This window comes from Poecilia latipinna, unplaced genomic scaffold (genome assembly GCF_001443285.1).
Source record: "Poecilia latipinna isolate Pla-1442-1.1 unplaced genomic scaffold, P_latipinna-1.0 Scaffold94, whole genome shotgun sequence".
Taxonomy (NCBI): Eukaryota; Metazoa; Chordata; class Actinopteri; order Cyprinodontiformes; family Poeciliidae; genus Poecilia; species Poecilia latipinna.
The window spans coordinates 152461-173234 of NW_015112710.1; the positions used below are offsets into that span (position 1 = coordinate 152461).

General features: G+C 40.4%; 1 protein-coding gene across 3 annotated transcripts in view; it reads right to left on the reverse strand.

Annotated features, from left to right (window-relative positions):
• Positions 1-20774, reverse strand: part of rtkna (rhotekin a) — a 69816-nt gene that overhangs the window by 12709 nt on the left and 36333 nt on the right. Inside the window, exon 1 of one of the 3 annotated variants that reach the window (XM_015024796.1) lies at positions 16885-17249. The exons of the other annotated variants lie outside the window; for them this stretch is intronic. Coding sequence (XP_014880282.1) covers positions 16885-16908 — 24 coding nt within the window. The 5' untranslated portion in view covers positions 16909-17249. Of the gene's footprint in view, positions 1-16884; positions 17250-20774 lie in introns of those variants that run through there. 3 annotated transcript variants of the gene reach the window in all.

Below are 20774 nucleotides of genomic sequence, written 5' to 3' on the forward strand. Positions count from 1 at the left end.
ATACCAGCTTAAATGTTATTTTCAAAAGGTATTTTTAATCCGACAAACAGGCCTCATCTGAGTGTATATTCTGATTTATTGATTTTCACTGTAAAAATTAACAGTAAGCATGAGTTGGCATTAACTACTGAGATGCTGAGCCGGGGTTAATATGGTTAAAATGATCAAAAGCCCACCAAACAAGTGATGATGAATCTTTCTTTTCATTCATCCAGTGTATTGATGAATATTTGTTCTTTTTAAAATTGAGGCACTAAATTGGAATGTAACCAAGTCAAAAGTAAACTTTATTGAAACTGAAAACAAAAACAAAGAAAAAAACCCCATCTGTCTCTGCTCTTGGTACGCTTGTTTATTTTGGTTAATTGCATCTAAAGCAAAAAGTGCAACATTGTTTGGCATAGCCACACTGTTTCTTATCTTGCTATAAGCTGCTGTTCTGAAAAATGTGTTAAACGGGTCAACATGTGATAACATTAAAGATTTTGTGAAACATCAAATCTCGTCATTTCTTTTGTGCATTTGTGTTGCTCCCGCCCTCCCTCCTCTGTTCTGAATAGTTTGTGATAAATGGTGTGAAATTTACAGGTTTCAGCTGTGTCCTGATTGGGTTTGTTACTTTACTGGGAAGTTCCTGTCTCTTTTTAAGTTTTCGTATTGAAGTGTTAGCTTACTGTCTGGGAATAAAGTTTCATGCCTCTATGAGTTTCCCAAAGTGGTCACAACTAATTTAATCAGAAATTAACAGCGTCCCAAATCTACCTTTGAGTTTCAAGCATCCAGCATCCTGAGGCACGTGAAACATCTGGACGGCTTCAAACGAAATGATGCTAACATTGCTGATAGCCTAGCTTTAGCCCACTTCAAACTGCTCAGCAGCAAAACATCATCAATAGGAGCAAGAAATAAGTTTATTAAAAACTGTAACTGTATTTAAAATATATGTTTACAAACAAAACGGAGGGATTCTGCAGCATTTGGAGTTCCACTGGTGATTGAGTTAAGGAGGACATAATCACAGTATTTTTATAGGCCTTGTAATACCAATGCAATGTAATGTTTTATTTAATAGTACAATATAACTTTCCAGTCTTCAAGCTACATGTCATTGATTTTTGTTAATGCAGTATTGTACATTAACTCAATATGAGTAAATGCCTGTACATAAATGACTTGGATCATAACTGGGGATCAATAATCACGATCGGGATATCCCTTCCTGTAATTCATGTAAAAAAAAAAAAAAAAAACGAAAAAAACCCCAGCTAGATCAGACATAGAGAGCATGGAAAACCGTGAAATGTTCAAATGTCTTTGCTCGGCTCTCGTACCTTAAACTAAACTAAATGCATCACTGAAACTAGGCCTGACAAGGGACTAATGAAGAATGCCCACATGTGTATGTGCATACACGCCTTGTAAAGAAGCTGTCATCAGAGTCCCATCGTGCACAGCGGGCCTTAGAGTGACCTGCTGGGAAGACGGTTTGTATTTTTAGCAGCTAAATTAACAGGCTTCTCCTTCTGGGCATCTCAGAATAGAGACGTAGCAGCCTAAATCTGCCTATAATCCACACATCCCCCCTGTTTGTAGGGTTAAGATGCTAAAACAAACTGACACATTGAAGCAAGCAGCAAATGTGACCTTTTACATGCTCACAGGCCTAGGTGAACACTGGCACTCGCACACACACTTTCCCAGTATGAGATCGGAGTGGCAGGTGTTAGACCAGCGGACGTGGCCAAATAGAGGCTGACTGCCTGCAATGTTAGCAGAGAAGACAGCAGAAAGATCGGAGGGTGGGATATCAGGCAGTGACATTAAGGGGATGTGATGTCAGAGAAAACAAGCGGGAGATAAGAGGATGGGGAGCAGAGTGGAGGGAGAGACTAGGAAGATAGAAAGAGAGTTCTGGGTTTAGAAAGAGAGAGGAAGGAAAGGTGGGGAAATCAAAACGGTATGTGTGGAGGAAAAAATGGAAATCCAGAAAAGCCAAAAATAATTAGATTTTCTGAATCTTAAATACACGAGCTCACGCAGTGGTGCTCTTTGGGATTTTAGGGTCAAAAAAGCAGATATCAACCTTCTCTTTTAAAAATATAACCATCTAGCGGGAAATTTAATGCAACAGTAGATACCAGATGGTCATGCCTCTGCCGCCTCTCTGTCCCTGTTTGGCTCGGCTGATCCTCGCATGTCACTGGGGGAGGAAATCAGAGATACTACGACGACACAAACAGCCACACAAACAACACCCTTCGGGGCAATTGACGCCACTGCAGATGGTGTTTAATGGTTTGTTTACATTGTGTTGTTCTGCATGGATAGGCTTTCCTGTTCAGATCAGCAACCCTTGACCTCTGACTGCTATCGGTAAGCAGGTCAGACGCCTGCGGACGCACCATGATATCAGCCCTCCAGCTGAGATTTGACACGCAAATGATTCGTAAAAACACGTTAACTCAAAGAGAATGAGAAAAGGAGCAGGAGGAGGTACAAAACGCAATAATTTGTGTATAGAAATGGAAAGTGCACTTCAGACATTTTCAGGAGAGTGAAATTTATATTTTACTGCATGCCTGAAAAGTCAGCCCATATATTCAGTTTTACTGTCTTAAAAAATGGAAAATTGAGAGAGAAAAATAAAGATTGAGATTTACAGTATACAAATACATTAGAAAGAATCATTCATTTATTTTTTTTTTATTTTTTTTTTTGCATAGGACCACCTTATATTTAAACAAATGCAAAAATACTTTGGGTGAGAAAATAGCAACACAAAAGGAGGGTTCAAATTTGTAGGCACTTCTGCCTCACGAGATCAAACCCTCTGATCCAAACGTGACCAGGAACTTTCTGCATGTAGTTGGTGCGTTCTCTCCTTGAACGGGTTCCTTCTGGATACTCCAGCTTCCTCTGACAGACCAAAAATTATGCATGATAGGTTATTTGGTAACTCTAAGATCATCTCATCTCCTCAGCTGCATATATTGTTACACCTCTGGCCCTCAGAGTATGTGAGGTATATTATTTATAGACACTACTGCAGTAAGTAGTTGTTGTATGAAGTCCAACCAAGCAAAATGTTTCCTCTTACCATGCTGGAGAATAAAGAAAATAACTTATTCTCCAGCCACTACACAGTCATGTTACTAACAGGGGTCACACTGCAGCAGATTTTCTGGTCAAATTACAAAAATGTGAACAGACAGGCACATAGTGAAAGGTACTTCAATAGTCATACAAATTTTAAACCAATTTTTCAAACAACTCTAAAAAAAAAAAAAGCTATTTGACTGCACAAAATATTTCTGGCACTTATTTCACTGCCAGAAATAAGTTAGATTAGCATCAACGTCAGCTGTCAAACTATTGCATTTCTACACAAACAAAAGGAATGACTTGAAAATTCCTGACCACTCCCAAACACGGGGACTTTACTGACCGAACTGCTGGCTTTCAATTAGCCAGCCACAACTATGTGCCTCGCCTCTCTCCACCCTCTTCCGTTACTTTCCCTCGTACTTACTCTGTTCCTCTTCTGCACCCAGGGTTGCACTTAGTGACGGAGGGAGATGTAGAACGTAAAAGAAAAGGTATAAAGGATAGACTGAAGGTTAAAGTGGGGCTGCACATTCCATTAGGAACTCTGTGTACCATTTTATATATAAAAAAAGTGCAACGCCCCCACATGTGCATTGGTTCACACAACGCATAGCCGGCAGTCAGACTACACAACAATCTAAACCCAAACCGCTCCTAAAACAATGATCCCTTTCACCACACAATGTCCCTACAGTGCCTGAGACTCCAGCTGCTGCTGGGAAGTCAGGGCACGGCAACTGTGAAGGCAACTGGTTTGGTACTGATCATGGACGATGGAGAGGAGGGAGGGAATAGAGGAACCAATGGAGTTCTAGAAATTAGCTTTTACTATAGCAGAGTTGGCTACAAAACAATGGAAGCTTGATCTCAGCCAAGGCATACTTAAGATTTCAAACACACACAAGCAGACAGAGCCCTGCGAGGCAAAAATGCCCCGTGAAGGCCAGCATGCTGATCTCACTTTTTTAGGTGATTTACAGCGTTTCAAGGGTGAACCTGGCTGCACTTTCAGCCTGAACAAAGTGAACTCTCGCACCTCCCGAGACCGTATGCATTCAATTACACCCTGACAACGGAGGCTGTTTCAGCTCTGCCTGGACTCAAAACTACTGTACTCGCGCATGCGAGTTATGGGGTTGTGATGTGAGGTCGTGTGCGAGTGACTTTACGGCCAGCTGTTCTCTCACAAATTCCCAGTGAGTGTTTTGCCGCAGCCGAGTGCTGGTGTGCACCGGGCGGAGTCAGAGCAGGACGTGTTAAAGAGGGAAATAATCTGCCCGTCTCTGTTTACTAAATCATGTTTTATGAACAAGCACAAGACAGAAGAGCATGCCTGTGAATGCAATAAACTGTACGCGAGTCAATTAGAGCGCATGTGCTCCACATGTGCATTTTGAGCTTGCAAGGGCATTTGTTTAGATGGAAGGTGGTCCGGAGGAGAGAAACAGCTGAGTGTATCTCAGGCGATAAAGCAAATTTGTTTAGAACGGCAACCGAGCACATGGAGCTCAGACTCTTCCAAGAACTGATCACTCCGGCAATTTATCGGCCCAATAAATCTGCACAGCTCTTACGTTCTGTGCACACTCAGCCCAGGTCTGCAGTGTTATGCAGAAGCACACTGGGAGCTGGCAGGAGTAGAAGCAGATTGCAGAATAAATTTGTGTGCACGCTTGTGTGCGTTAGTGCAACTGACAGATTTAGCGGTTTTGTGGGGCTGGGTGGCTTCGTTTGGTGGCTTCATGTTTCAAAAGGAATATTTGCAACTGCTTACAAATGATCAAATCTAAGCTATCACAGGATTCAGTAGACATTTAATAGTTTCAAAGTGACATTATTCCTCAACCCTGACAGCAATGTAGGCTAACAGTGGTGAGAATAATTTAAATGGACTGAAATATTTTCCACATAGAGACAGAACACCTTTTAACAAGTCAGAACATGTACATAAAACTGCATGTTGCATTTTTATCCGCATGCCATTTTGTCATTTTTCACAGGAATATTAGATGCTCCTTATGCTCATTTTGTGTTTTTGTCTCATTCCCTGCAGTTCTCTTTCCAAGCAGTAGGGGTCGCCAGTGAAAAAAAAAACACCATTGCACAGAAGTAATGAGGAGAAATAAGCCTCAGGTGCTCAGTGGGGGTAGGGTAGTTTAGCAGATCCCGAGTAAACCGATAGATGTGGTACCTCAGGAGAGGTAACAGCAAAGTATTAAAAAAAAATTCAGTCAGATGTTCACTTCATCTAATTGATAGTTTCCACGTCAAAAGCCATAAAATGTGAGCACTAGTGCAACCAAGAAAGAAGAAGAAAGTTGCAGTCAAGAGATTTTTTTAGTTGCACTCTAGAGAGGTATCGTTCTAATATAACAAGCTGCGAAAACAATGATCGCACAGCACAAAGTTTCATAAAATACTGCGCACAGCTACAGCCGACACTAATAAAGTGTGCTGCAGTTGAGTAGAGTACCTGCGCCTTTACAAACACACCATGAACAGCAGCAGGTGATTTCTGCTTCTCTTTGACTGCAACTCTAAGGGGTCCAGAGAGAAAAATAATGCTCACTTCAGGCATCATAAAACGGGCTGTAAGTCCTCTCTGATCTGTGAGGCTGAAAAAGAAATCAAACAAAACATGCTTATCCTCAAAACACAAAAGCAAACCATAAAAGGCTTGAACGTAAGAGCAGCTTGCCCCAATCACTTCCCACAAAGCCTGTTGGAAAAAAAATGTAATGGCATCAATTATGTTCTTTGTGAGAAGTTATTTGTGTTTCACAGCTGGTAAAAAGCTGTACCCCATCTTAAGATAAAGAGAGTGAAAAAGAGCAGGGAGCAGAGCTGTTTCCTTCATTTCCCTATTAAACAGAAATTGGGGAACTCTAATGAGAGTGAATTGGCAGAGCTGATGGTGTAAATGTTACAAGCACCGATAGACGAATTAGTGAACACATGTGCACACTAACACTTTAGTCTTATGAGAGCACTTTACCGGAACAGTAAGTGTGCACAGCCAGTGTCTACTACACAATCTGATACTGTATTAGTAAGTGATTGGCTTTACCCCTGAGCCTAATGTGGAGAACTGAGAGGCGGATTTAGAGGAGGAAGTGTTGTGAAGCAGGTCTTTCTAAGCTCCTGATCAAAGACCGCTGTGATCTATCCTAACAAGAACACAATGTCGGCACATCCCTAAGATCAAGTAAAAGAGGATTTATCCACATTTTGAAAATGGCACATTAGGCCAAAAGACGTTGCAGTGACATAAACCAAGCTGTGCAAGAATTGTCTCTGTGAGGTTGCAGGCTGTTCTTTCCATGAGGAAATACATCAGGTTAGTGTTTGAAGTGAGGTGCTAGTCTGCGAGCGGAAGCCGGCTGTGTCGCTTATTGACTCTGCTTATATATCTGTGAGGGCTCTAGAAGGATGTGTGACTCAGTTCTCTTCACGCCTGGGAGCTCTCAGGACCCAACACCTCCACTAAACATGGGAAAGGAAAGCATAAGTGGTGGACGGTTTTGCCGTTTTGGTCATACTTGCAGTCTTACAGGAGGAATACTGAGTGTTTTCTTTCAGTTTAATCATGGCAAAAGACAGGTAAAGACAGAAACAAAAACATTATTTGAGGATTTCAGGATTGGTGCATTTGGGAAATTTAATAATAAGCCATACTGCGTCATGCTGACAACAATCTTTAGAGTGAATGCTGTTATTACGAAAAGCTGACTTGAAAATATCTACTTTCAGTCACAGTAAGGTGGTTAAAATTAAGTCAGGGAAAGAGGTAAGAAGCTAGTTAAAAAGAAACACGCTGAGACATGTCAGTGTTTTTCTTAGGCTGCACATAAACAAGCCTAAGAAATACACAGCCTTCCTGTTCTTAGACTCCAGTGGATAACAGGAAGGCTGAATGGAGAGCGGAAAAATTGCTCATGGAGCTGAGGATTAAAAAAAAACCGCTGACATTTAATGATGCTACGATTATCATATTCAGTGATAATATCCAAACAAGTGCAAGACTTGCCACTATTAAAAAAAAAAAAAAAACATCAAACTATTTGCAATAAAACCCATTAACTGAGAAAAAGCCAAAGCACTTTCTGGTTGTAAAAAAAAACCTCAGTAGGGCGTCGATGAAAGGAATGTCATTGTCCTGGGAGGATGAGGACAAATGGCCGTAGAGAAACAACTGAAAACACAAAAGGGATAGCATAGAGGGCAAAAGGTCACAGTGCCACAGCTTCCTGACAGAAGAAGGCTTCCCTGCTGGGTGCTGTACTCCTAACCTTCTTTTCACGCTCAGAGGGTGAAGGGTGACAAGTTATTTCCTGACAGCAACCTTCTCCAAACTCTTTGTTTATAGCACAGGGCAACATTTGTCGAAAACTCTCATTAGTCGACTTATTATGTGAATCAGTGCACCAGACGCTCCTCCTTCTCTCTGTCACACATGCATGTAGGCTGCTTGTCTCAATAATCCAAGGCTTTCCCTCCACAATCAGGATGAGGATATCTGGACTAATAAGCTCAACCAGGATTTAAACCTCCAAATTGTCCGCCTTGTTGTTTTTCTTACTTCTCCTCTCTTTGCACAATGGAAACAAGCTGTTAAGTGGAAAGCGGGATGTACAAATATACATAAAAAATGCAACTGAAATGAAATATTGGTCTTGAATTATAGCAAAGTCGCTCGAAACACATTGAGAGAGAGCATTTTGCTGCTTTTTTTTTAAATAAACAGTCAATGCACACTTTGCAATGGAGATGCACACAGAAAAAAGCTATCGACTGGAACTGGTCAATTTCCAGATGGATCTATTAGGAACTCAATCTGCTATCTTCTTCTGGTTAGTGAAGGCACTATGTCCAAGCTCTACCACAACACAACAGCCCTGCCCAAGGCTGTTACTGAAAGTGTAGACTCAAAGTTAGCCATTTCCAGTATGTGAGGTCCGAGGGAAGAGAGAAACACACAACCCTGTTTTAAAATAAATGTATTTTCAATGCCGAACCTGCAGTTCAGTGAGAGTCCAAGAAAGCGAGACTTTCAGCAGATAACAGGAAGGCTAAACAAAATACTGAAAAGCAGCTGCGTTTTATCCTTTTGAGCTTTCAGTCTATTATCTGTTGTCTAACACATTGGATTTGGAAATACTTAAAGAGTGTTTGAAACTAAAATCACAATAAGAGACTGTAGTTTTATTAATGTTAGCTGCGCTAATGAATAACATTAAGCTAGTAAACAGCTTAAAATGTATACTGAGCAGTCATTTTATTTTTACACTTAATTTTAGCTCATAAATAGAAATTTGATTCAACCAAAATTGATATCTAAAGGTCGAAGCTTTATTTTTTTTTTTCTTTTTGTAAATCTGACACCGGAAATCAGACACTTTTTGGTGAATCTTTGCTTTGCGGTTCTTGTGATTGGAATTGCTTCCATTTCCCATAGAGGCCAGAGAGCTCACATCAAGCAATGGGTTCTGTTCAGACTGCTTTTAACACCCTCTATTATTTATTAGCTTTGCTCTTGCTTTATTTAAACTATGAAGCTGTATTTTTTTTTATTCAACCATTGATGGGACGTTTCTTTGTCACAAAGGCTTAAAAAACTGAAAAAAAGATAAAGATGCTTAAAAGCCAGATGTTTGTGTGTGTGTGTGTGCGTGTGTGTAGCGGGGGTTCATTGAACAGCTATCGACCAGCAAAGGCTTTGAGTGAATGCAGTTCATTATAATATTCATGAAGCAGGATTTCAGAGCAGAGAGAGACCGGAACCAGATATCATTAAATTGACCTTCAGTCCTCGGTCTGCCTTAGCAAAAAGGCTGGTGAATAACACACCGAGCCTTTTAATGTTATCTCTATGTGATTTTTGCTCTTAAATCCTTCCCTTTACTGAATATGAATGAGGGAAACCTTTTGTTGCCAATGCAAACCCCTAACCCAAGGACTATAGGAACAATTAAAACAATCCAACCTTAGCATGCGTAATGCTATTCAAATGATCGGACCACTTGACTTTAGTGTTTTCAAGGATTTTGTTTTAGTCACTTTATTGTCATAGTAAGGTCAAAAAGTACAAAAAAGGAATATACAACATTGTGTGCATCCCCAGGATGTTGCACAACCCAAATCCTTCATCCTCAGGGTGAAAGCACAGAGAAAGGGACATATGAGACATAGCTAGAGGTTGTGCCAGCATATATTTGTGATTCATGAAGGGAGTGACTCCAGTTTTCATGTTGATATACACCACTTACAGGTAACTCCAGGTAAATGTTTTTTTTTTTTTACAGGTTGAAGCTCAGGGGTGTTTATTGTATTTTTTTACATTATACTCTGGATTCCTTGGTCCTTTTCTGTCTCTTTGCTTCCCTCTTTGCCGATTCTGAGAAAATTACTAGCATGCAGGAATTTTTTTTTGGGGAGTCTGCATCATGTCAGTGAGCCTCTCAAATCAAAATTTCAAAGTGTAGCCACATCATAGTTGGTGAGTTCTGGTCACACACAATTAGCCTCACTCCATTTGTTTTCCTATTATATGTTGTTGAAAGTCAGGGTACTGGCTCATAAATCTGGCATTAAAGACAGAATCTAAAGCAGCAGAATGGCTTCTGAGTCATCTTAGAGTCACATCTCATACAACATCTCTAAGCAAATAATAAAGTAAATAATCACAAATCTTAAAGTTTTATTTTCTAAGAACTTTAAGCAAATCACCATTTCCATTGTCTCGACCCCAGTTTGGACCAGTCCCTTCATACAAACAACAACGATCAAACCTAATATAGCCAACCTCCTGCTTAATGAAAGTCACATGAATACATTTGCTTGCTGCAGACTGGGTAGAACAAAACTTTAAGTCAGTTTAGGTACAAAAGGTCCTGTAGCAGACCAAAGGTTTGACACAAAGTATGAAAAGGCACAGACACAAATTGACCAGAATCTCTTACAGAGTAGTGAAGTTCAGTAACTTTGAATACATTTTCACTGACATCAGTACAACAATCTGCTTAAATAATGTGCTGTGGCTTCCCCTTGCACACCAAAACTATTTAAATTGAGAAAACATATATATTTGAAGATTCTGCAGTGTTTGGCTCTGGGCAGCAGATTCTTTGGGTCCTTACGATTGCCAAGGTAAGCATCTGTGGACTGATGTAACCTAAGATTGCCTTGCTGGATAAGAATCTGGGAAGTTTAGAAGCTGCAGTGACCGACACATTACCTGAGCAGGGTTCTTTCAGTGATACAGGCAGACCGTCCTGTTCAGTAAGTGAACTGCTATGAAATCAGAGTGTCGCTGCAGAGCAATGCTGGGCTGGGGTAGAGCTACAGCACATCACATGTGATAATTACGGTTAGGTCGTAATATGGTTTTAGGGTCCATTGCGATTTCCAAAAATAGCAGAAGTCTATCTCTCAATACTAAGCTGCTGTAAAAGTTATGTAATTTGTGCAAAGATCATTTCAAATGTGTCACATTTAGACTTACTTATTGGTAACTCATCTGCTGCCGCAACTATGAGTCTGTTGTATTATTATTATTTTGTTCAGCAGCGATGTGTTTAGGTGACTACAGTTACTTCCTACATCACTACAAATCTGCAGCTACATTTGGCATTACCTGTTAATTTGAAGTCAAATAAAGACGTCAGTGCCTTTCCCAACAGAACTACAGAAAATTACCAAGTTCTTAAAACAACAATAAGTGGTTGCCTTCATTACCCATCATGCAAGCTTTACTCAGGAGTCTGCCAAATACTGAGGAGGGAAGCAGTGTCAGTCCTCTTTAAAGATGATGAAATTTCAGTATCAGCCAATATCTTAATTAAAAACATTTTGAGTGCTTACAAAAGCATTTGCTGCTTTTATCAGTTTGTCCCATAGAGCAATTTTGGCAGTTTAGCCTTTAAATCAAGTAAGCAAAGTTCAAAATTTCCAACAGAGTCTTAACAACACTCTCCATTCGGTGCAATCTGTCTATGGAGGAAATGAAACTATATGCTAGTATTATTTTAGCAAAGCTTAATGATAATAACAATATTGATATTTTCCAACCCTAGTACATAACAAGAACAAACCACTTACAAGCCCGTGTATCAAATGATCATGAAGACAGTTTTTGTCTCAAAGCACGGATTAATGACAGATATATTAATGTCAAAGAGAACATATGTAAGGTGAGATTCACTCAGTCCCAGATTCCACCACTTGGCCTCCACCCTCTGGCCACTTTACAGCACTTACGGCCAGCTCCGGTTACTAATGGCTACTGCATTAGGCCTCCATACATGCGTCCACGCAACTGTGTGTCAGTTCAGCAGGAGAAAGTGGGAAAATGAATCGGAGAGGCAAGACAGCAGATAAGACCAACTGAGATTGAAAATGAAGAAAAAAAAAAAAAAAAAAAATAAAAAAAAAGACAGTCTAATTATTCCCAGCAATTGTGAGTTTCTTCTTATCTGTGCCTTCCAGCAAATCTTTTTCAGATTGGTAGTGGAGGGAGGGCGTTCTTATTTACATAAGTACACCTCTGCACACTGATTTACTCCTTTATCTGCAGAGGGACAACGCACATACAACACAATCATTATTCAGATAGAACAGAACAATTTGAATCCTCTGAGTGCGGACGGATTTCATAAGGCGTAAATTAGCAGCCCTAATGGTTTTACATCAGGGCTCACAAGCAGGACGTTTTTGAAATTTACAATAACACTGCTGAAAATCCTTCTATTTACATTGTCATGTAGCTGTTTAATCCAGAAGCAGAGGTGTATGTGTGTGTGTGTGGTACTTTACTTCATCTACACAGCTGTTTCCAAACCCTGCTATGTCTTCAACATCTGCAGCATGCATATGAGAAACGGGGGCTGGACGGAAATGGGGGCATAGAATAATATGGACGCAGCAAGAGTAGCATAAAAAACTGACAACTATTTGTTTATGTAATAGGACACTTGATATTATTGGATCATCTGGACTTATTCCGTGCCATTTCTGTATATAGAAGTTCACTTTTTCCATTAAGATTAAAGCATTTGTAACATTAACCTCAATGCTAATTCTCACTGTAACCAACAGGGACTCTGAAGCATCTGGGTCAGCCTTAGATCTACTGTCATTATGGGTTAGTTGGGTTTTAACCCAGAAAATGAATAAGTGGGCCATGCAAAGTGAATGCAGAGTAAATATTATTGTCTTTGAAAAATCACATCTTCCCAATATTCATGTCCTTGGCTCTTAGCCCAGTCAGTCTATAAATATTAGACACACTTATAGTTGGCCAAGTTTTTCCCATGTGCTACAGAGTAAAGGTCAATAAGGTCATTCACTGCTCAGTGTGTGGATTCATAGAGGCTCTACTTCACTATATATAGACCTATTTACAAACTGATGTGAGAAAACGCTTCTCTCTTTTTTTATATCTTTATTTGACATGGAAATGTTTTTACTAAACGTAAAATACATAGGTAAAACAATATGTTAACCCAGAAGGGTCAACAAAATGCAAAAGCCACAACACAACAAAAAGCTACATCTGAAGTTATGCTAGCAAGTTTTGTGTTAGCATAGCTTCTGTTGAATTTTGTTGACCTTTCTTGGCCAACATAAAATAACGAATACATTACTAATTACAAATTCAAAGACTATAAAAAATAATTCATTATTTGCAGTTAATAACAATTAGTTGTTGATTTTTTTATATATATAAAAAATGTTTGAATAGATAGTGATGCACAGGGAAAGTGGTTGGGGTATTAGTCAAGTTTCAGCTATTTCAGAGAACTGAAATAGGACATACTGTATAGTGCAACAAAAAAGAACAAGACAAATTGCTTCCAGATCTTCTAACTTGCAGCAGCCATATATTTATCAGACTTGCTTTGGATTTTCTTTCAGCCCTAATCTAATACACTGCTCTGGCTGAAGGTGGATGATTGTTGCAGACGTACAATAGTGAGTAGTGAGTGTTCGTGGATGTGTTTGACAGAGCATTAAACTGAATCCCTGCTGTTATTATTATCGATTTTATACTGCCATGTTAGCGTTTCATCATAGAGCCACGAGAGCAAAATGAAGCCTTCGCCCTTTACTGACACCTTCAGAGATTTAGTGCACACATTCATTCTGTTTTTGCTCATATCATCAGCTCAAAAGCAATTCTGCTAAACAAACAGCATCATTGATGAGCAGCATAGAGGTGAGTAAAATGAGGGAAAACATCAACAGCGGCCATAAAACACACACGTAGCAGGTAGCAGGTATTGGACAGGGAGTCGGAGAGAAACGAGATGAATGGCACACAGCTCTGCATCTGCTCCCTGAGACAGACATAATAAATGGACATGGATGGGGTCTGACCATGATCCTTAGCCAGCAGCTCTGCATTAGCTGCTTGTCTGAAAATCTCCTAGTGAGACGAAGCTCTTTCCTCCATCAATCACTCGACATCCTGCTGCTGCGCCATAACCTCGTTCTAACTGTTGCTATTTCTCCCTTTTGTTTAATTCACCCCTTTTTTTCATCTACTAAACCAAAGTCGTCTTTCTGCTTAATGCTCCACGATATGAGAAAATCTTGCGAGGATGATGATGATGTCAGGTGTGATATATGCCTGTTTTCAATCCGTCACTCTGTGACCTTTTGTGGCTGATCCCATTAGCGTCCGCTGTGAGCATCTGCTGCTGCAACACTCTGTCCAACTGGCTAAACATTACATTTATATGAAAAATGCACGTCCATAAAACTCAGAACACATCATCCAATTATTGCACTCCAAATAGGGTTTTGCACCATGAACACTGATATCGGCTGATATTGACTGAAATAATGGCGGTGGCATAGGCTTTACTGCAAGTGCATACATGTTGAGGCTAACTTGTCAAACTGGGCTCAGTGATGTCAGCCTGGTGATCCGTGTTGGCAGGTGAGGCAGAAAGATTTGAATATCACGTTAGCAGTCTGATGGATCAGTCAGAGAAATTGGCTCAAAATGATCTCTGATAGAAAAATCTTGTAATTTCTGTCTTGCCAGGTTCTCTTAACCAGCCAGCTTTGACTTTTATTGTTGCCAAATTTTTAAAAGTCCCGTGTAATGTTCTGAGTTACAGAAATTTTACAGAAAAATCTGCATACAGATTGTAACAAAAGGGACAAAATTTCTCTTCTCTTTGCCTTTGTTGTAGTTTTGCAGTTTCGTTTCATATGAGGACACTTTTGAAACATAAGAATTTATTTTGTGAGTTTTGCTTCTAAAATAAGAAATAATTTAATATTAAGGTAACAATGCAGTAAGAAAGTGTTGCAAAGCAGTGTTGAGTTTGTTTTGTTTATTTTAGGCCAGGATCCCAAAAAAAAACAAGGACGAGGGCAATGTGAAAGTTTAAAGCTGCAAGAGAGGAAAGAAGTGTGTGTGAGTCTGAGTTAAGAGATCTATAATTCAGCAGGCGGGGAGGCAATATTGAGGAGGAGAGGAGGATAGGTGGCAATTTTTTTTTTATAATAAGTCTCAGACAGTTTGCTCTGGGGGAAACAAATCTCTCACACATTCCTCTACTAAAGCTGCTTTCATGCAGATCAGTGCTTAGATTAATGGGTTGCACTCCACTCCCAGCGATTCTCAGGTCGAGGAAGTTCGACCAATCTCAACATCGGCTGAAGACTCCTGGGACAATATCAGCAGAGAAAACCGAATGACCTCTACGGCAGAAACACGGCAGCAAAGGACAAGAGGAAAAGAAACACTGTGATTGCAGATGTGAATAAAGGTCGAAGGGTGGGAGTGGCAGACAGACCCAAGTAGAAGAGACACTGGAGATACCTATCTTGACAGGGGGAGCCACTGATTTGGCTACAGAGACCTCCTCCGCAGTAAGTGGTTATTGATTGTAAGACGAGGGTTGATTGTAAGACGAGGGCCAAAGAATTCCACGTCCGGCAGACTGATGAGGGAGGCTGCGGACTTTCTCTTCTATAAATGCAAACGCAACAAAAAGCGCGAGAGAAACAGCACTTAACAGCAGAGCGGACCGGTTTGACTGCAGTAAACACGACGTAACGCGCAACCCATGCGATGAAAGGAGATATTAATGTGAAAACTGCATCAGGTGCCATAGTGCTAATAAGATCCTCTGGCTCATCAGTGACCTTTTCAGCACTAACAATCAGAGATGGCTGAGGCGGCTGTAACAGTAGTAGGAACACACACACAAATGCACACACACACACACACACACACACACACACACACACACATCTTGGAGATGCCCGCTGCACAGAAACAAGTGAAGATACACACAAGCGGTTCTGCTCTTTCAATATCTGACTGACTGACCTTTGCAATCCATACGAGGCTAGAATCTGAACCCTAATCCTCTGGCCGACACTCATCGCTCACGCAACAGGACACAGCTCTCCATCAAGCAGAGGGAATTACGAGAAGGATAAAAACATTTGTTCAAAAGCCCTACAAGGGATGAATGCATGTCCTACACCCATCTTTCAATTTTAGCACAATTGCTTCCAGTTCCCGAGGTTTTAGGAGAAATTTGTTCACAGTTGAAGTAAAAAGACAGATGAGTGGAAGATTTAAGTGCTTATTCCAAACATTTATCCAATTTGTTACGCCGACACACTGAGAGAGTTATTTTGAGCTCCTGACCTTAAATGACTGAAGTTGCTCCGAGTTTAGGAAGTTTAAAACAATGGATTAAAAACTTTTTTTTTCAAAGTTTCAATCTCTTATTTAGTTACACAATTACAGTATCTGTGTGTGTCATGTGCGATTGTCTGTATTACCTCCTTGTATTATGTAAGACACAATATCACATTTGCAAATTATTTGCTTCTTGGATGCAACATTTGGCAAATAATAACTCAAGCATCATGCATTCATGCTCTGCATGTCTGTAACATATTTGGCCAGTCGCATGTGATCCAGTTCCCATTAGTTGACAAACCTTCTGTATTTTTTTTAGGGTCTGATTTGCTTACAATTGCAATGAGTGGTTGGGAACCATATGTAATAAAGTGTATAAATATAAAATTAATAGATATTGCAATTTTTCGTCAGCGGTATTGTGAATTTAATATTTTCCTGAAACTCTGCAGCCACTTTCAACTGATGAAAATCTTTGTGACCAAGATGCTGAAAATGTTGTAAGCTGTGATCATAGTAAAGGGAGTGATGAGTGGAAGATGTGGGTCAGCTGCACTAATGTCATCTTACCCATACCTGATAACGCAGTAATGTCCTATTTGTGTGAAGCCTTGAGTTGAGTCGATTATAATTGCCTATAATATGGGACATTTCTAATAACCAAACGGCGTGAAAGAGTTGGAACAAGAGCTAATTTCAATGGTAAATTAACCATTTACTAAAGCATTGTCGATTAATGTTGAATAATTATTTTGAAGAATAAATTCGCCTGGCCTGATTGACTCCAATGTGCTGCTGATCAATCCAGATCTTCATCGATCTTCAATGGATTCGATCAATAATTCGGACACCGATATAAGCAGGACAACTTCACATTGTGAGATCTGGACTCAGTCTCTCCTTGTCATCGCACAACACGACTGAATCTGCTGAAGCTCTCCAGTGTTGATGTTTAGAGTAAAACCACGGAGCCTCGTGCGTTTTGTGCGTGGCTCTGACGACCCACTCAAAGCGTGACGCGACGCGTCTCACTAATTCCATTTTCCATTTAGCCAAAAAAAAAAAAGAAGAAGAAGAAGAAGCGTGAAGCCAGAAACAAGCAGTCTTACCCTGAGATTCTTGGAGTTGTTCATCCTTTCTGAAGGAGCAGCGCTTCTTTTCTCCACCAATAAAACTCTCCAAAACTGCCAGGCGCGTTACGCAACCGCACTGCCCTGTCAGCGTCCCAGAGGCAACGAAGAAGACCTTAACTCAGTTTTTCCCACCGACGTGCCTCCATTTACAGCCAAAATTAAAGAAAACGTCAGTTCAAATAGTCCACGTAAAGCCCCCACTGTCCCTTTTGGGAACGTCAGCAGTCATGCGTTTGAATCCCTCTCTGCAGCCTTCATAAGACAAATCTTCCTCATATCCGTCGTCGCAGTCCAGGACTAACACACACACATACACACACGCAGCCAGAGGAAGGATAAAGACTGACCGACTGATGGACCAACCGAGAGCCGTTCCCGAGGAGGCGGGTGTGAGTGTGTGCGTCCTAATGTGTGTGGAACTGGCCGCAAACAGAGCAGAGTGAAATGCCATTGAAAGTCGATGCAGCGTCCAGCAGGGATCTCCGCGGGTCTTTAAGGAGCATGATCCCAGCTCAGTGTGTTAACCGAGAGAAACGTGGGCTTTGCGCTCCGTCCAATTCTCTCTACACAGACGCTCTTCAGTGCTTCCTTTCCCATGACAGAGTGACAAAAAGGATCTGGCAGATTTTAAAGTGGGTTTAAGTTGCCACTAGCATCTACTGTTATACTACACCGCCCACTGTGGAAAAGCTTTTTTTTGTCTCTCTCACTCTCTTCTTCTTTTTCAAGCTATGACTAAATTTTTTTTCCCCCACAAGGCACATGGTCAGAGCAGGTTGGGTCATAGTGTTTCTGTAGTAGCTAGTAACTGTTTGGACTGTCAGAAATATACATACAAATAAATCTAAGAATGTGGTGTGCATTCAGGCCCAACCACTCTTCACTCAAGTAGTCTTTTTTTCTTTTCTTTTTTTTCCTAAATCAGCTTTGAACATCCAGCGACTGAAATTGTAGCTGAAATTCAGCCATAATGGATGTCGGCAAACATCAATTTTCCAAGTCTTGCCACGGATTCTGGATCGGAGTTAAACATCTGGGTGTGTGTTTACGTCTGTTGTTCAACTGGGAAATGAATCTCAGCTCTGGTCGATCCCGTCGTGAAGAAATTCACTCCCACAGCATGCGGCTGTCACTTGTCACTCATCAAAAGGGACTCTGTATGACTTTCTTCTCACCACTCCTTCATAAATGACAGCTTTATGAAATTAACAGTTAATCGCTGTTTTGCACACCTGAGCTGTGAACCTCTGCAGCTCCTCTAGAGATACCATGGTCTGGTCTCTCCGTTTAGGTGGACAAGCAGGTTAATGATCTCTGACAAACCTCAGAGGCTTTCACAGGGCCACTCATGATGTGACATTTCAAGTAATTGGCACCACTGGACTTTATTTAGGAGATTAAAGGGGGGCAAATATAAATGCTTGCCACACCTTTTATATCATTTTTGGTAAAATAAAAAAATAAATAAATAAATAAATAAATACATAATAATAATTGCCTTCACAGTTATGTTCTACTTTGTTTTGGTGTATTACATAAAGTACCAAGTAAATATACAGACGTTTATGGTTTTATAGCATGACAAAATGTGAAAACGTCCAAGAGGCATTAATACTTCAGAAAGGCATTGCATGTGAAACATTGCACAGCTAGATCTCCATATAGTAAGTATGAGGAAGTATTTCTTTGGTTTCTTCAGCTACTTACTAAAAATCCCTATTTGTGTAAGTGATGGTGTTGAAAATGATTTCTCCCTCAGTCATAAACGTCGTCTAATGTGAAGACATCAAGGTGACAACAAATAACAGCCATATTTATCAAGTTACGTCTGCAATTGCACTTACTCTGCCTCCCTCTGCTTTTTGCATTTCCCATACCGGCGCACTTGGATGTCGATGTGCAGTCGAGCGCATCGCCTTGTCCGCTGGTGATATATGGGAGTGATTTGCGGGCGAACAGAAAGGAAAACACACACTGGCCATTTAAGAGTTATGTGTGGGAATTTAAGCAGGGAGGTAAGAGTCAGCTGAGCGCTTGGCCCCAGGAAGTCATTGATGGAAAACGCATAACGGACTTATTTTGGAAACATAGGAAGAAACCCGACCTCTGTTAGGAAGTTGGTTCTGCACCAAGCATTGTTCCAATTTTTCTAATTATTTCTCTAAATATCATCAGAGCAAAATGGAAGCAAAATGTTTTTTTTTTTTTTTTTTTTTTGGTATGGGAGAGAAAATTCACAGCGTTTGTTTTGTTGCTTGTGGGTGAGCAGAATAGTGGCATGCAGTCCAGAGATGCAAGCAGCTGAGGTGTAGGAGGATGGGAGAAATTCTGTTTGTGGGCAGACTTGGCTATTAGAAAACAGAGCAACACAGTCCATCTCATTAAAGAGACATTACACCAGTGCAAGAATGCAGCACTTTACCTCCAGGTAAAAGGACATTCCCACAGAAACTGGAGTCACAAGGTAATAATAATAGGGCTGTGACAGGTTTATGTTTTATAGTTTTGGTCATCAGCCCTCTTCAAATAAATCTCTTTCTCCTCTTACAAGCCACACACACAAACAAAATCAGCCTTGATAATCAAGGACTTAAGAGCTGTAAATATCCTGGAGTTAATCAGATTAAAGCTTCACAAGCAACTGCTTGTGCAAGGCAGCAGGGAATATAGTGTAAGTGCTGGTTTACGAATCCAGGTGAGTCACACTACTGCCCTAGTGCAACATCAATCTGCTGTACCAACTAACATCTCCTGAGTCTGTGAGGTTCAAGAGGTCTAGTTATAAAGTAAAACCAAACAGGGAACTTCTATTACTTTTGCTCTGCTTTGTAACTCAAGTGAGGGCTGACTTGGATGACTATTTAACAGAGATTTACACTTGTATTTTTATTCCTTGAACCTTCTTGTTGTGTTTCAACCACAAGCTTTAACTAACTTAATAATTAGAGCCACAAAAAGCAGCACACCGCAAAGAGAAAATTTGAAGGGGAAGAAAAACGAGGCAGGGCTTTGAAATTGTTTCACAAATAAAAATATGGAAAATGTTTCATTTCACTTGTATTCAACGTTCTTCACTTTGATGACTGTGCATATGATCAAGTACAAACAGTTGCGTTCAGAAGCCTTAGTGCTAGTGAAAGGGTGTCAATGTATGGTGTGAACTGACACACTGGGCAAGAGGCCCACGGTAACTTTGGAGGAGCTGCAATCGTGTGCTCAAATTTAGCTTTACTGGAAAAGTTTTAAAAAATGAATCTATACATGACGAAAGCAGCTCACTGTGCCTTCTTCAGGAGGAACAGTGATGTGATGGGAGGGCGAATGACCTGGAAGAAAACCTGTTAGAGACTGCAGGTGACTTGAGACAGTCTCTGGCTGTTATAAAGGACAAATACCTTTAATACAGCCAGAGACACATTTGAGTGGTCTAGATTAATCAAGTGTTAAAATGGCCCAAAGTTCAGGCAAAAATCAAATCCAGAATTAGTGGTAAGACTGGAAGAACTTCACCAGTGCTCCCTCATCTAATCTGACAAAAAAATAGGGTCAGAATTTTTTCATCTTTAGATGTACAATGCTGAAGGAAACATACCACAAAAGACTTGCAGCTGCAACTAGAGCGAAATATGACGAAATTTTCATATTTATTTGTACCAAATTTAAAAACCACAGGTTAGTTCCTTTCTATTTCACAATGATGTGCTGCTTTGCGTTTGTCTATCCCAATGAAACACATTTATGTGTTGTCAGGTTGAAGTGAATACTCTTTCAAGGCACCATAAGTCCCACATTTTAAGAATAACACATTCCATCAGCCTGACAAGCCTTGCTATGCCGTCTGACTCTAAAGCACTTCCTATTGACTC